At 48.0% G+C, this 17,521-nt stretch overlaps 1 protein-coding gene across 3 annotated transcripts in view; it reads left to right on the top strand.

Moving 5' to 3' along the window:
• Positions 1-17,521, top strand: part of PRUNE1 (prune exopolyphosphatase 1) — a 44,493-nt gene that overhangs the window by 3,007 nt on the left and 23,965 nt on the right. For all 3 annotated transcript variants that reach the window (XM_085899091.1, XM_085899092.1, XM_085899093.1), the window contains 3 exons: positions 2,877-2,981; positions 3,109-3,314; positions 12,455-12,717. In XM_085899091.1, coding sequence (XP_085755217.1) covers positions 2,877-2,981; positions 3,109-3,314; positions 12,455-12,717 — 574 coding nt within the window. The remainder of the gene's footprint in view (positions 1-2,876; positions 2,982-3,108; positions 3,315-12,454; positions 12,718-17,521) is intronic.

Genomic DNA, 17,521 nt, shown 5'->3' with positions numbered 1-17,521 from the left:
GATGTCAGAGCCACAGCCACATGATGGCATCTTTCTGGGTGCAGCCATCTTAGAGTGATCGACAGAACCATTATTCTCCTACAACTACCACAGCTGCTCCCTCTCGCGAAGATTCTGGATCAGTTTCGACAACAAAAATCTGATCGAAGCGCATTGTCGCCCGCTGACAGCTAGAAGTCAGATGTGTGATGTGTGATGCACCGAATTAGACTGACGAGCTCAAATGGTTGGATGAAGAAGAAGTTGACACACATGGCCTAACAGTACCACCAAGTAATAGCGTCCAATATGGAACTCCCATTTTCACTTTGAAAAAATCAAGTCAGCAGTCTGGGAGAATATCTCAGATCAGACTGTATTGTTACGGATCTGGAAACCATATGCATTCAAACATAAAGATGTCCCAAAAGTCAGTTATTCCGTTAAGTACATGTGAAGACAGGTCCCTTCCTTTTGTCTAGTGGGAGAATCAAAGGTGTGTGTTGCGATGTCCTTTTTGGTAGGTTATTACATCTAACGACCATCCAACAAACCATCCAACGAATCCTCCAACGATCATCCAACAGACCATCCAACAAACAAACCAACAACCTGCTATCGAACAAGCGCTTCACCCGCCAAACCGGCAACTCGCTGTCCGAGGCAAAATCCTCTTGCAGTGGTTTCTTCTTGGCGGACCCAGACACACCTGAAGGGGGCGGGGTTTTCCAGGTCTGGCCGAGACCCTGCCCAGAAAGAGGAGGATCCGTTGAGGCCCTGTCCAATCGGGGCGGACGGTGACGTCTGTTTCACCGAGCCCCCGCCCCATTCGGGGAGGTCCATAAAAATATGACGCGATCCTCAGAGTGTAGAGTTTATTTATTTATTTATTTATTTTTTTGAGGAGTTGAGTTGGTTGGTGTGCGTCGTGCGGTTTGAGCTGGAGTCTGAGGCGTTTGAGTGGAGTTCTGCATTTGGCTGGCATTCGATGGAGTTTTCCTGGGTCCCGTCCGCGACCCTGATCTCCGCCCTGGGACTCCGACTGCTCTGCTCGGGTTCCTCCACGGGCACGAGCCCCAAGAGTGTGACTTTTGGCCGGGCCGCACGACCATTAGCAGGTGCCACACCGTGGAGCACCCCTCCCTTCAACGTGCAGGTACCCAAGCAAACTGCGACCCCCAGCTCGTCTCTCCCTCTCTGGTTGCAGGGGTCTTTTAATAAATCATCTGAGTGTGTGGGCCCATCTTGTAAGTAGAAACTGTACAAGTGTTTTTGAACATTGTAAATTCACTCCAGTATATTCCGTGATAAGTCTTGCTCTGTGTCTTCTTTATTGTAAATAAATTACTGTAGAAATGTTCCAGTTCGTTTCCGTCCTTTCTTTCATTGGTCCAGCATGGTTCGGATCTGAGTTTTAGCAGGGTTTTTATACCCGATAATTAATCCGTTCATTCGAGCCGGCACGGCTTTGACAGTTCCGCTCGACTGCAACCGAACTGGAGTTGGTAGTCAGTAGTTGGAACTCTACCACAGTCGGTAGAGTGACTCGGTTCGAGCAAGATGTGCCGAAGGCGTGGTTCCCCGGTAGACGACACCGCATAGTTAATTAGGTAAATTGGTTCGAGACAAAAAGACCCTACGCTACGCGGTGGAGGTATTGGCGTCCACTGTCGGTTAAGCGACCCGCCGCCTCACGGAATTATCCGGAGCGACGTCCTGCAATTCCGGAGAGTCTGGTGGGAATCTACGTAACTTTCCCCACCTCGCAGTCATTCTCGCCACTGGACCTCCGGCCCTCAACAGTATTTTTATCCAGATCATGTTTTCCTTATTTGCAGTCAATCACTTCTGCTTGTGCACTGAATAAATCATTTCAGAGATGTTTTGTACCATTTAGAGAGGGAAAGCTATGCTGGAGGGGGCGGGGGTATTTTGTTTGAGCCACGTATTTTTTTAGGAGGAGGGGGGGGGTCAGGCGAAGTGTCACCGATTGTCACGGCGGGGGGAGGTAGAGCGTCAAAAAGAGGAACATATTTTGTGTACGACCCCTAACCAGCCTTCTCTCCTCATTTTTGTAATTAAACCCTCCACCCCCCCTCTACCCCTTCAATTCAAACCCCCCTCTCCATCCTAGCTGCCTGGGCCTGGCCCATCCAGCACATAATGGGCAGAGATTCCATTGTATATGCACAAGGACATGTTGCTGAAGTGCACAAGGAGGAATTTTATCATTTTCTTTGCCTACCAATCCCAACCCATCCTCGGTAGTCATCAGGCATGCAGCTTTAGTAGTGGGACGGGTTAAGATATGTATTCAGTGCTTGTCTTGTTTGGTCTTTTATTGATCTGTGCCCCTTGTCTTCAAATATAGTTGTGTTGCAATTTATTAGTGTGCTTGTTTATGATTATCATCATTTCATACTTAAACCGTTTGCGATCTCTGGAGTGGTGTATTCTTCCCTTCCCACCATTCGGGTTAATTGCAATGGCAGGGGGCCGTTTGGGTAAAATAAAACTAGGGCTTCCATTTCCCACGCTGCTTTGAATTTGGCCTGTCACCGTTCAGTTATCCAGGGCCATGCCCCATATGTACACGGCTGATGAGTGAAGGTTGGCAATACCAGTGGGCAAGCTAGAGCATCCGCTGTCTCCTGTCAAAGGTGTTTACTCTTTGGAGGTAGCCCCTTCTTTTGGCAACATCCTTTGTAGCAGCACAGTTGGACATCTCTACTTTAATGTCAACAAAACTTTTGTTTGATTTCACTTTTTTATTCTTTTTTTTTTCTAATCTGTGCCAACTGCTTATGTTTGGCAGATTTTTTTGTTTCTGTTGTAAAGATGGTGAGTGCTTTCTAATAGTCAATTGGTGTAAATTAATTATAACATGATGTTTTCAGGCAGCAGTGCTTGAGGAGCATGGAGTTTCCGTCGTCATGGGGAACGAGGCATGTGACTTGGACTCTGCTGTGGCTGCTTTAACCTATGCATGGTTCTTATTTCAGGTGAGAGTTTAAGATTAAAGATGGACTTTGTGTTCTGTTAAAGAACATTGAAAGATTTAACTCATGCTGGTGAACGCCAGAACTTCACCTTCTCACCCTGAGCCAATCGTTGTCTTCTCATCTTTAGTCTTCCAGGCATGGCTCAAGACCAGTACCAATGTTGAATATTCTGAGAGCTGAGTTGCCTCTTCGTCCTGAAATCGGCTACCTGTTCCGAAGGCTGGCTCTGCCATCCATAGATTATCTGCCTTGCAAAGATGATGTGCAGTTGAAGACTTTGGCAAAAAAGGGATCTCTCCAGCTCGTTCTGGTTGACCACAACGTCCTGCCATTGTAAGAATTTGTTGGAATTTTTTTAGGTTCATTGATAATAATAGGACAACCCTCACTATGGTGCATTGGCAACTGAAAGATCATGTACAGTATGAAGCAACAATTGAAATTTACCTTTTGCCAGTGCTCTGTGTACCCCAGTCTTATTACCTCCGGCACCGAAGGTGAAGGAGGTTATGTTTTCACCCCTTTCTGTCTTGTTTGTTTGTTTGTGTGCAGGATATCTCAAAAAGTTGTGGACAGTTTGGGTGTGTGACAAGGATGAACTGATTAGATTTTGGTGAAGATCTGGATCTGGATCTGGATCTGGATCTGACTATGAGAATTTTTAAAATGATTCTTCACCATTGAGAGATGCGGCCAAAATTATATAGAGCACGATGTCTCATAGAAAACAGCCAACACCGGCTTGCCTGCTATGTGAGGACACCAAACCTTTTGCTTTGGCCAAGTTTGACGACAACACGGGCTGTTTGATATGCTCCAATAACAACACTTCCGCCTTTGATCTCTCCTCCGATTCTAACTGAACCAATTCAAGAGAGCATATTGTCAGTCTTGTTTTAAATGAGAGCATTATGAATGCTCTCATTTGGTCATCCACTGGTAGAGGTTCAGTGTCTTGAATTGTTAAGCCTTATCATCAGCAATGACCTTTCCTGGACTGACCACATAGTCAAGCTGGCCTGAAAAGCTAGTCGGAGACTAGACATCCTCTATTGATCCAAGTCTTTCCTCAGAAAAGAGAGCTACTCACAGTCTACAAAGCCTTTGTCCACAGCTCGATTGAGTACTGTACTGTTCTCTGCTATGGGTTGGTGATGAAGTGTCACATCTGTCTCTCCTGGATTCTGTGGAATATAAAACTCTAAGAATGATTTGAATCTCCTGTGATGAGGCTGATCCACAATGTCTGTTGCTCTCAAATCGCAGGCAGATCGGTGTTGTCTCTGTTTTATTCCATCTAGACGCCAACATTGCTCCCTCTGCTATCTGTCCTCCGACCCTCCCCAGCAACTCCAGGATGCACACATACTTAAAGTAACTCCCTTCTGGTTAAAATTCCAAAATCCAGGATGACTGCACACCTCGACTCGTATCTCTCACTTCTTCTGTCTATGGAACCGCCTTCTCGAGGCTTTTCTGTCTCGGTCTTCCCTCCAAGGCTTCAAGCAGGCAGTACACTGCCACCTTGTGTCATCCTCAATCCTGACCCATGGTCTCCATCAGCCCCAATAACCCTCTTATTTGCCCCATGAGCCTCGCTGTTGTGGAAAAAAAAATACAATTGTTTAAATATCAAGGACAAAAGATGCCAATGAATACTGGTGGTAGTTTTAACACCTTGGAAAATTGGCAAAAGTCTCATAGTTGATACTGAAAGCTTTAATATGGAACTAGAACGGGCACTCGTAGAGCGCATACCTTCGCTGCCACTACTTTTTTTGTTCTTGGTATGAGTGTGGGGAACTGGTTTCATATGAATGGTCTTATGACACAAACCACATATCTATAATGTCATGACCCCCCCTCGACTTTCGGGGGCTACGGACTAAACAACAAGCTACTCGCGTCGTTCTGGCGAGTCTTCACTCGCAAGCTCGGTGAATACAACGTTTCAACAACAGAAGGTAATCTCGTTTGATGCTGGTTTCACGCAAATCGAATAAGAATTGACTGAGTTATGCCGAAAACCGCATATTTTTCAAGGGCGTGACCCCCCCCGACATTTTACCCCAACCGGTGACATGTGTTATGACGTCATTGTGTCACAAGATTGGGCATTAAATTCTGAACATTTTGGTGCTGGGTTCATGTAAAGCGGACAAGAATTGACCACGTTATGACAAAAACCGCATATTTTTCAAGGTCGTGACCCCCCTGACCTTTTACCCCTAACCGGTAACAAGAGTATGGGCGTCATTGTGTCATATTGCATATCACAAGATGAGGCGTTGAATTCTGAACATTTTGGCGTTAGTTGCATGCAAATTGAATAAAAATTGACCGTGTTATCGTAAAAAGACGATTTTGACCTTTTCTTGACCTTGACCTTGACCTTTGACCCGAACGATCCCAAAATCTAATCGAATGCTTCCTGGCTAATAACCAATCATCCCACCAAATTTCATGCAATTCGGTTTAATACTTTTTTGAGTTATACGAATCACAAGAGTACAAATAAATAAATAAATAAATAAATACACGCCGACCAAAACATAACCTTTCGCAGAATGCGAAGGTAATAAGAATTTCTGGTCAATATGGTATCGTTAATATTGTGAGAATTTGGTGATGATAACTGAATGAATTCGAAACGGTGCATTTTATTTTGCATTTTTTTCCTCAAAAAACACATTTTATTCCGGACCACGTGCTTATAACCTGTTGCGATGGAAAGCAGAGCTGAGTTCACCTTTGAGCTTGCTCTCATCTATCGATCGATCTTGTATATCTACCAGCAAAAGTAAAGTTTAAGTTAATCCAATTATTTTGTTACAGTGACGGGAAAAGTTTAAGTTCATCTTTCAATTTAAATTATTTCATGGACTTTGAAAAGGTTAATTGTGTTGCCCTCTTGGTTTCACTCAGACTCAAAGCTATGAACTACTCGTACCAACCCACCACAAAATGGTGGTGCAGCATCAGCCGGTGGAGGTTGGATTTGTCAAAAAAAGAGGGCAAAATCTAGCTATTTTAAACTGTTTTACTCCATGAAGATCTGTGTTAAATCTACTTCAATCCAGATGTTCATATCGATTTTAAAGATTACTGGAAGGGATGTTAACCCTGTTCTCCTGCCATTTCAAAAATGAATGTTGAGCAGCTTTTCAAATTTTTCAGACAGACGACACAGTGCGATTATTTATATATATATATATATATATATATATATATATATATATATATATATATATATATATATATATATTTTGAAGATAGATGACTTCCCTTCCAAGGAACTTCAACACAGCAAGAGGCCATTCGGCCCATCAAGCCTGCACAATGGTTGCCAACCTACGACGCTTTGTACTCCATCATTTTGAAATGTTGAGCGTCATGCAAGGAAGCAATATGCACCATTTTTTGAAGTGCTGCTCCTTTATTATGGTGCACACATCACTTCAGAAGTTTTGCTAAGGTTGACTGTCTTGTCTGTAATTCCAAAGTCAAATATTCCATGACGTTTTCTCAATGTTGGGTGTTTTGAGCCAATAACTTGGCCAGAAAAGCAAACCAATGACACAGGTGAAATGTGATCTTTCTTTGTTTGAGTAACTACAGAATACAGGTGCCCAGCTCACATAAATTTCTGCCTCATGGTTTGCACAGTTAGCCCCTGACTATTCCTGTCACAGAACCCGACGGTTCTTGAATCAATTGATGTCCAAACCAACAGGCAGTTGAATGCCAAATTTGTGTGTATTCCACAGGTAAAGGCTGCACAATTGACACGGCACGTGAAAAGGCTGAATGCCTAAACTCCGTGTTTGCTTCGAAATCTTGTGTCTCAAACCCATCGCTTTCTGTATCCACCTTACGTATTCGCACCCAGGTGTTCCTGGACTCTGTGTCCTTTTCTCCTGACAAGGTGGAGAGCTTGCTGTCAAACCTCGACTCTGATTCTGCAACCGGTCCAGACGGAATCAGCCCATGTGTCCTAAAAACATGCCCTGCTGCTCTTGCTCACCCTCTCTCTGTTCTATTCACCCTCTCATTTGCTTGGGGTAATTTGCCATCTGCTTGGAAATCAGCAAACATCACTGCTCTGCATAAAAAAGGTGCAAAAACATTTCCAAGCAAATTCAGACCAAACAGCCTTCTCCCAATTGTCAGCAATGTTATGGAATCCATCATCGCTTCAGACATGAAATCCTTCCTCTTCTCGAATGGCTTAATTTCCGATCATCAATTTGGATTCAGACCAGGTCACTCTACCCTGGATATGTTACTTCTGCTCTCCCAACAATGGATGGAGGTACTCAATGCCAGACATGAAATCAGAGCCATCTCCCTTGACATATAGGCCATAGTCCTTCGATACAGTCTGGCACCCTATCCTGCTCACCAAACTCTCTTCCTATGGTATCCAAGGACATCTCTACTCATGGCTCGCAGACTTCCTCTCCTGTCGCAGTCAATGTGTGGCCCTAAATGGAGTTCTTTCATCCCTTCTTCCTGTCCAGGCTGGTATGGAGTTCCTCTGCACCCATTTTTAAAGTAGTGAACACTGGAACAGTGCTTTGCGCCCTGTTCTTTTTCTGTTTTTCATCAATGATCTCTCTGACTCTCTGGAAAATCCTCTTTATCGCTTTTCTGATGATTCCATCCTCTGCCGTACCATCTGTCATCCCTCAGATCGGCAAGCAGCAGCTTCTTCATTCTCCTCAGACCTGGATAAAATCACAAACTGGTCCAACACGTGGAACACATCTTTCAATCCGGACAAATCTCACACTCTCACTATGTCTCTCCAAAAGGACCGTCTAGAACCCCCCCCCCCGCCCTCATCTACTTTCTCAACAATCCTCTTGAATAAATCCTTTCTTTCAAGATTCTGGGTCTCACGATCTGCCATGATCTTTCTTGGGAAAGCCACATTTCCAAGCTGGCTTCCAAAGTCAGTCGCCGACTGGGAATCCTCTGTCGTGCAAAGTCCTTCTCTGGCACACCTGAGCTCCTGACCACGTACAAAGCTTTCGTTTGCAGCCTGATGGAGTACTGCTCTCCCCTCTGGGCTGGTGTTCCCACCTCTCAGCTTTCTTGGCTTAACGCCGTGGAAACCAAGGCATTTAGGATCATTGGTCTCTTCCGCGATGAGGCTGAGTCTTTGGGTCTCTCACTCTCTCACTGCAGACAGGTCGTTGGTCTGTCTGTCTTCTACCATCTCCTCTCTGGCCTCGCCCCCTCCCCCTTTGCTCTGTCTGAGATATGTCCCTCCCACCCCCCATATTTCCACAGGGTGCTCAAGGTCCACCAGCAACAACCTTCTGGTGAAACTACCAAATTCAAGAATCACTGCTCACCTTCACTCTTTCATTCCTCTTTTTTTTCCCAGCTTTGGAACAAACTCCCACACTATCTTCAATCCCACTCTTCCCTCTAGGTCTTCAAAGCAGCTGTTCACCACCATCTCTTATCTTCCCCCATCCAAAACCATGATCTTTTCTACCCCCGTTAATCCACCCCAAACCCACCTCCTTCAAATTCCCTGCTCTCCTTCGTGAAAGTCCCTGTAGTGTCCATCTTGTTTACCCCGTGTACCCCACCCAATCCCTCTCCCTTCCACAGATCTCCTAATGTCTCTGTTCCCCACTGTCTTTGCTCCCTCCCCCCCCCTCCTCCTTCCCCCTATAATTGTCTCTTGCTCCCCTTGTTGTTCATTCTGTGTGTTCGCTCTCATACGAGCCTGAACAGTGTATACAAAAGAAATGTCTGCACTGTCTTGGCCAGAATTGTCCATGCTTGGCTATAATCTTGTGTCTGACCTCCTCAGACAATTCTCTGGTTTTCTTTTTTCCTTTATCCATGCTCATTGCAGTGCACAGTGACAGAAAACAGCAGATTGACTCCTTTTCCCGATTCAAACTGGTTGAATGAGTGATTTTTTTTTCTATTACAGATACCTGCAACTCACCATCGGTGAGTTCAGTTCCAAAGTAAAGGAGAATCACCTGCATGAAATCTAATTATTTCTAACAACTTCTAAAATCTAAAAGGTGCCAATAATATTGTCCGGGCCATTTTAGGATTTCTGTGTAGAATAAGCTAAGATTTAGTAATTTTTTCAGATTTTTTTTTTTTTGTTTTGTTCCACAACAAACCAAAGAAATGCATATGTGGATACCAAAATATTTTTTAATTCCAACAATTATCGACAAGAAATGGTGCATTATTTGAAAAAAGTGCAAGGGTGCCAATACTTTTGGCCACGACTGTGTCTACACTTTGATAGAGTACATTAGCGAAAGTCCTTCCTCCACAAATTGCTTGCAATTGCCAGATGATTCTTTTTTTTCCTGAAGTACTAAATTTCCCTGTTCTCTTATTTCCATGATCTTCCATGCAGCTTAAAGGCTAACTTCAACATTATAACTTGTTAACTATTCTACTGTATTCCAGTTTTAGAAGAAGCATCTTGCCACAACAAACATTACAGTCAAACATAACAAACAATTCGTTCCGTATCGACATACAACCATTAACATCGCACCGTACCAATACACTGCATAAGAGATGCTCTTAAAGCACTTATGACAATTTCCATTCTCTGAGCTTGCACCATTTGATATATATATATATATATATATATATATATATATATATATATATATATATATATATATATATATATACATACATATATATTGTTGCGGGCCGGTGGGGTCGGGTGAGAAGACCACGAGGTGGAGGAAGCTACGTCGATTCCCACCAGACTCCCCGGAATTGAAGGCCTTCACTCACAGATAATTCCGTGACGCGGCGGGTCGTTTAACCGACCGTGGACGCCAATAACTCAACCGCGTGACCTAGGGTCCTCCCGCCTATGGAATCGGGTTACCAAATTAACCACCGGGGAACGACGCCCTCGGTACGCCTTGTCTGAACCGGATCACTCGACCGGATCGGATCACCTTTCTGGATCGGATGCAGCCGAGCGACACTGCCAAGGACGTACCGGCTCGAAGGAACGGACCGTTGGGAATTAAGACCCGACTAAACCTGGATTCGAACCATGCTGAACCAATGAGGGAAAAGACAAAGGCGAGCTGGGAACATTTCTACAACAATTGTTTATTTACAGCAAGCGAGGAAAAGTATGTGGCACAACAAAGGTTTATTGGGTATGTAACGCAGGGAAAGAGGAGAGGGGTGTGGGGTGCGACAATTATACAAGCAACTTACGAAAGCAGACACAGCACAGACTTGACGCGAGATTATTCACAGTAACAACAATAAAAGATCCTCGACAGGCTTACTTAACAGACAGGCGCCAGCACACTCAGACACACACACAGAAAAATAAACCCCAATGGAAAAAATACACCCGTGCGGGAGTGACGGTCATCTCTGTGAGAAAATATATAGCCTCTTGAAGGTAGGGCAGTTTTTGCAAACTTTGAAGTCACGTGACGCGAAAACGAAAGCGAAATTCGAAAATCCGTCCTGACCAAATTTAGATATTGTCCCATAGATTCATATGACACAATCAAATTCAAGATTGCTTGAGAAATGTAGGAGGAGATGGATTTTGAAAATCGTCATTTTCGCATTTTTTTTGCCAAATTTGAAGTCACGTGACACAAACGAAAGCGAATATCGAAAATCCGGCCCGACCAAATTTAGATATTGTCCCATAGATTCATATGCCACAATCAAATTCAAGATTGCTTGAGAAATGTAGGAGGAGATAGATTTTGAAAATCGTCATTTTTCGCATGAAAATCGTCATTTTCGCTTTTTTTGCCAACTTTGAAGTCACGTGACACGAAAACGAAAGCGAATATCGCAAATCTGGCCCGACCAAAATTTAGATATTGTCCCATAGATTAATTTGCTACAATCAAATTCAAGATCGCTTGAGAAATGGCGGAGGAGATAGAATTTGAAAATCGTCATTTTCGCAACTTCAAAGGTCTCGTGACCTTGACCTTGACCTTCGGTGACCTTGAAAGTCATACCATCGTGTACGTCTCATCGACCTCTATCAGGGTCACTAATGACCAGATCTTCCGCTTCAACTTCATTGTGAACGGACGGACGGATCGTCACCTCTCCTCTCAACACCAATATTATTAGGTCATGCTCGAAGAGATGACCTAAAAAGGACTTTTGCAGCCAGGGAGGGAGGGGGTTGAGGTTATAGCTTTCGGTACCTGGGTGTTTTGGGGGAGGGATGCTCCGTGGTGCGGCACCCGACAATAGCTGCGTTGTTCTGCCCACAGCCGTACGTGTGGAGATCATGTTCCGAACAGGAGGAGCTTGAGTGGAGAAGGGAGGAGTCCAGAGGACGAGGGTGGAGCAGTAGGTGGAGTCGAGAGGCAGGAGGCGGTTCGACGTCGTGTGGGCGGAGACGAGGAACAGGAGGCGGGCCGTCGAGGCGAGACGTGGGCGGAGTCGAGGACAGGAGACGCAGCGTGAAACACACACTCTCTCACACGGAGGGACCTATCCGTCTTTTATAGGGCCCGAAGCTCGTGGGAGGGGGCCATGCCGAATCCGATGTCATCACCCGAGTCGGGCGCTCCGACTGACTCCGATCCCTCACGTGGTCCGCCAGCCTGGGCTGGGCCTCGGGTAGACACTGGTGCAGACCGCCCACCTTACTGCATGGCTTGCTGCACATGTCTGGTTTTGGGTAGACGCTGGTGCAGCCCGCCCACCTTACTGCGTGACTCGCTGCACTGTCTGGTTTCGGGTAGACGCTGGTGCAGCCCGCCCACCTTACTGCGTGACTCGCTGCACTGTCTGGTTTCGGGTAGACGCTGGTGCAGCCCGCCCACCTTACTGCGTGACTCGCTGCACATGTCTGGTTTCGGGTAGACGCTGGTGCAGCCCGCCAACCTTACTGCGTGACTCGCTGCACATGTCTGGTTTCGGGTAGACGCTGGTACAGCCAGCCCACCTAACTGCGTGACTCGCTGCACATGTCTGGTTTCGGGTAGACGCTGGTGCAGCCCGCCCACCTTACTGCGTGACTCGCTGCACATGTCTGGTTTCGGGTAGACGCTGGTGCAGCCCGCCAACCTTACTGCGTGACTCGCTGCACATGTCTGGTTTCGGGTAGACGCTGGTGCAGCCCGCCCACCTTACTGCGTGACTCGCTGCACATGTCTGGTTTCGGGTAGACGCTGGTGCACGGTTATGGTAGACGAGACGAGGGGGCAAGCGAGCCAGATTTACCTCAGGAGTGAAAAGAGGAAGAGTGGGAAGTGAAATTGAGGGGAAAATTATTTAATAAACCTAACTAATAGCCCATCGCAATGCACTCCCTTGTCCTCCCACTACACAAAAGGAAGGGGTCTATCTGCACGTATATTAATGGCATAACTGACTCGGGACAACTATCTGTTGTATGCATGTGGTTCTGAGAACCACAACAATATATATTGTCTTTTCTTTGTTTTTGTTTCTGAAAGATCTGATGCTGAGCTGGAACAGTTTGTACTTGAGGTTATCGATCACCATCGGCTGGAAAGGCCACAGGTTTCTCGACACAGTCTTTCTTCTCGTGAAACGGTGGTGTGTGTTGAACCTGTTGGATCCTGCTGTACATTGGTTGCAGAGAGGATTCTGGAATTGGTTCCACAGGACACTTGGAGGAGTCTCTTTCATGGAAATAACCACATGAAGCCTCAAACAAAGATGCAGCTGAGCTTTGACGTTGCTGCATTATTACATGGTAAGGATTATGACTGGAAGCCTGGTGTTGGCTTCGCGATTAGGGTGGCTGGCTTGGGGTTTTAGGGTCCTGAGTTTGAGCCCCTTTACCATTTAATTAACACCTGGTGGAGTTGACTTGGCTTGTAATCCTTCCGAGGTTGGTGAAATGAGTACCAGTGTACTGATAATAGGGGCATTGCATCAGCATTCTAATTGTACATACTTTATAGAAATACTCGCATTCTAATTTTACATACTTGATACATAAACTCACATTCTAATTGTACATACTTGATACACAAACTCGCATTCTAATTGTACATACTTTATAGACATACTCACATTCTAATTGTACATACTTGATACACAAACTCACATTCTAATTGTACATACTTTATAGACATACTCACATTCTAATTTTACATACTTTATAGACATACTCACATTCTAATTGTACATACTGTTGTGAATCTTGAAGCCATGAGCACACAGACATTCCAGTCCTATAGATCAGTTATCTCGATAAGTACGTGTTTTATAGATATCCCTTTCCTTAGTCTCTTGGGTGAATAAGTGTAAACGCGCTACAATTGTTTTAGAACTACAATAAATACTACAACGGCGCCATTCTCGCGTTTGGCATGGAACTGGAACTTCGACGTTCTCCAGGCACGCGTGTGGGCGGAGTCTGATACAGACATGCCGTCCCTCCGTGGCAAAATCGGCAGAGAGGAGGCGTCTTCCATGCTCAGCCTCCGATCCAAGATAATCGCCATTGAGCACGCGGTCTGAGGTGAAGTGGTAGGCGGAGCCACCAAACGCCCCCCGCTGGAGGCTCGGCCCAGAGGGATGGGAGTGCCCCGCCCACCGCGCGCCTGTCCAATGGGGAGCGGACAAGGAGTCGCACGTTGTTTCCTGTCCAATGGGAGGGATGACGAGGGCGCATGCGCAGAAGGTCGTTGGACGGGGGAGGGGCCTATAAAGATCGGTTTCTGAAAGGTTTTCGGTCTCTCTCTCTGCTCTGGGCATCAACCTTGACCCGGATCGCCACTTTGGAAATCTTCTTGCTATCATCGACCTCATCCCAGCTACTGAGCTTTTCCTGTCATCACTGGAGGCTCTGCCTGGCTGGTTCGACGACGCCACCCGGAGTCCCAAGAGAATGGGACGTCCAGCCGTGCATTCACGGCCAGGTAGCCTGCCGCCCCTGGCTCACAGCCAGACTGTCCTCCTCGACTGGAGAGCCACAATAAAGACCTCCAGGGTCCAATCATTGTGTCTGGGTGTGCGTGTGTCTGTTTGTGGTGCCAGTCTGGCAAGTCGTGAATTGCAAAAGTGCCGTGCTGTACATACGTGTCTTCTAATAATCGGTTTAAATCTTCCCTTACGTGTTCCCGAGCAATTCCCCCATTGCTTGTGTGCTGTGTCACGTGATTGGGTTTTCGTATATCATGCCTCGCCCGCTAGGGGTGGCAGGACTGTGCTTCTGGTCGCGCAATAAAGCGGAGTAGATGGTGGCCCGCGTGCTTCTTGCGTCCCACCGCACCTAGTACACACTAGTTGGCTGACGAAGATGGGATCATACGGACTTATGCCCGTTTTCGACGGGGACGACTTCGAATCGTTTTCAGAGCAATTGGATTGCTATTTCCACGCGAACGATGTGGTCGACGAGAGCAAGCAGAAGTCAATCTTGCTCGCTTCGCTTTCGCCGGAGCATTATCGGCTGCTGGGTGATTTAGTGGCACCGAACAGGCCCCGGGATGACGGGCTGGCGTTTCGGGACATTGTGGAGAAAATGAGAGCACACATGGCGGTTGAGCAGACTCGCGGGGATGTTCGAGCCATCACGAACACCCCGGGACGCGCGCACGACCTTCCATGCGGGTCGGACGTCGCCGTGCGGCGGGGTGACCCCGCGGACATGCTTGGGATGTGGAGGTCGACACCTGCGCCGTGCATGCCCGTATAAAGGCAACGTGTGTTTGAATTGTCACAAGGTGGGTCATTTGGCGCGTGTGTTCCGTGGGGCGTCGGCCACCGTTAAAGTCGTGGACGGCGATGTGCGACGCGACTCGGGGTGGAACCAGCGGCCGTTGTTGAGCCTGGGTTCAGTTGGCCCGACGACGGCGCGCCCGATGACGGTGGAGGTCGAAGTGAACGAAACCCCGATCACGTTCCAGGTCGAAACAGGAGTAGCGGTGTCGCTCATCGGCGAACAGACCGCGCGTAGACTCAACGGCTTGAAGCTTATCAGGTCAAACCTCGCGCTGTTCACGTACACCCGCGAGAAGATAACGCCAGTCGGGATGGCAGACGTGTCTGTGCGGTACCAAGGCCAGGTCGCCACGCTTCGGGTGTACGTCGTACGGGGGAGGGGGCCATCTCTCCTCGGCCGAGATTGGATGACCCGCATCAGGCTAGACTGGGCCACAGTTCACCTTGTGCAACCCGTGCCGAGCCAGTGGGAAGATCAGTTGGAGGAGATTCTTCAAAGACATCAAGGGTTGTTTAGAGACGGCCTTGGAAAACTCAAGGGCATGGAGGCGAAACTCTTCTTGAAAGAGGGGGTGATTCCTCGGTTTTGTAAACCGCGTCCGGTGCCGTATGCCCTGCGGGACAAGGTCAAGGGTGAACTTGATAGGCTAGAGGCCTGTGGAGTGATCGAACGGGTGTCATGCTCGGATTGGGCCACCCCGGTGGTCACGGTGCTGAAACGGAATGGAGACGTCCGATTGTGCGGGGACTTCAAATCCACAGTTAACCCGGGGCTCAGCGTGGAGCAATATCCATTGCCGTCAATCGATGAAATATATGCGCGATTGGCGGGGAGTCGATACTTCACGAAGCTAGACCTGCGTGATGCATATTTTCACCTGCCGATGGATCCCGGGAGTAGCGAGCTTTTAACAATCAACACGTGTCAAGGACTCTATCGATATACCCGACTCTGTTTTGGGATTGCTTCGGCCCCATCTTTGTGGCAGAAAGCCATGGATCAGGTTTGCATTGGCCTGCCCGCTCAGACCTACCTGGACGATGTGCTCATTGCGGGGAAAACTGCGGACGAGCATCTTGCGAACATTGCCCGAGTGCTGACGAAGCTAGAAGCGTGCGGCCTGCGCTTGAACAGGAACAAGTGCGCGTTCTTCAAGCAGCGCTTGGAATACCTCGGGCACATCATCACGCCGGAGGGGCTGTTGAAAGGTCCTCGGAAGGTGGAGGCGATTCAGCACATGCCACCGCCTCGCGACAAGGCGCAGCTGCGCTCGTTCATTGGTATGGCCCAGTATTACCAAAGGTTCGTGCGCGGGCTCAGCTCACAACTTGCGCCGTTAACGCGGTTGCTCAAGAAGGACGAGCGCTGGGTTTGGGGGCCTGCACACCAGGCGTCGTTCGACCGCGTCAAGCGGCTGCTCAGAGGATACGGTCCTCGTGCACTACGAGCCTGCGCGTCCGCTCCTATTGGCATGCGACAGCTCTGCATATGGCATCGGGGCAGTGCTCTCCCACAGGATGGACGATGGTTCCGAGCGGCCTGTTTGTTTTGCATCCCGGACCCTGTCCACAGCAGAGCGCGGATATGCCCAGATCGAACGGGAGGCTCTCAGCATCGTCTGGGGTGTGCGGAGGTTTCATCAATATCTGCTGGGACGGCATTTCATTTTACAGACGGATCACAAACCGCTTCAATTCATCCTGAGACCCGAACGCGGGGTGCCGGTGTTAGCGGCCGCGCGAATACAGCGATGGTGTCTGTTTCTGGGTGCTTACGATTATGATATTCAGTTCCGAAGCACCGAGAAGCATGCTAACTGCGACGGGCTCTCACGCTTGCCGTGTGTGGAGGGTCCACCTGCGTCTGAGCTGGGCGACCGGGTCGATGTGTTTGCGCTGGACCAGGTCCAAAGCGGGCTGGTCACGGCCAGGCAGGTCGCGGTGGAGTCGGCTCGTGATCCGGTGCTTGCCCGTGTCGTCCAGGCGATTTCTACGGGGAATTGGAGCGGTCTGCCTTCGACACCGGCATTTCGACCTTTAACGTCACGCGCAGCGGAGCTGTCGTTGGTCCAACGGTGCATAATGTGGGGAATGAGGACCGTGATTCCACCGAGGTTCAGGCAGCGGTGTTTGGAAGAACTGCATGTCAGTCACCTGGGCATCGTGAAGACCAAGAGTCTTGCTCGTAGCCTGTTGTGGTGGCCGGGGTTGGACAAAGACATTGAGCAGTTGGTTAAGCGTTGCACCACGTGCCAAACAGATGCTGATAACCCGCGTCGAGCTTCGAGTCTCTGGCCTGTGCCAGACCGAGCTTGGCAGAGGGTCCATGTAGATTTTGCGGGACCGGTTAATGGCAAGATGTTTTTGATTGTGATTGATGCATTCTCTAAATGGCCGGAGGTTGTAGTAATGCAGCATACTTCAGCAAGCATTACGGTAGAGAAGCTGCGGACGATCTTTGCTAATAAAGGGTTGCCGGAGATCCTGGTCTCTGATAATTGTCCGCAGTTCATCGCGGGTGTATTTGATGAGTTTATGCGCCAGAATGGTATTCGACATCTAAGGTCCGCACCGTATCATCCTGAGACGAATGGCCAAGCTGAGTCGTTTGTCAAGATGTTGAAGCGGGCTTTGCGCAGGGGGGGGTGTTGCACCTGTGCAGGCGGTGGTCGATGTTTTTTTTGCTCCATTACAGGAACGCAGTTCATCCTGTCACGGGTGACTCGCCTGCCATTCGTCTCTATGGACGGGCTTTGCGGTCCAGGCTAGATTTGCTGCGACCTGGAGGGTCGGGGAGTGGGGCAATGTCACGTCCGACGCGGCTG

The sequence above is a fragment of the Eptatretus burgeri genome, chromosome 10 (genome assembly GCF_056783735.1).
Source record: "Eptatretus burgeri isolate ZD-2024b chromosome 10, Ebu_testis_v1, whole genome shotgun sequence".
Lineage (NCBI taxonomy): Eukaryota > Metazoa > Chordata > Myxini > Myxiniformes > Myxinidae > Eptatretus > Eptatretus burgeri.
Note: the sequence above shows the minus strand (reverse complement) of the source record. Positions and strands in the feature narration are given on the sequence as shown.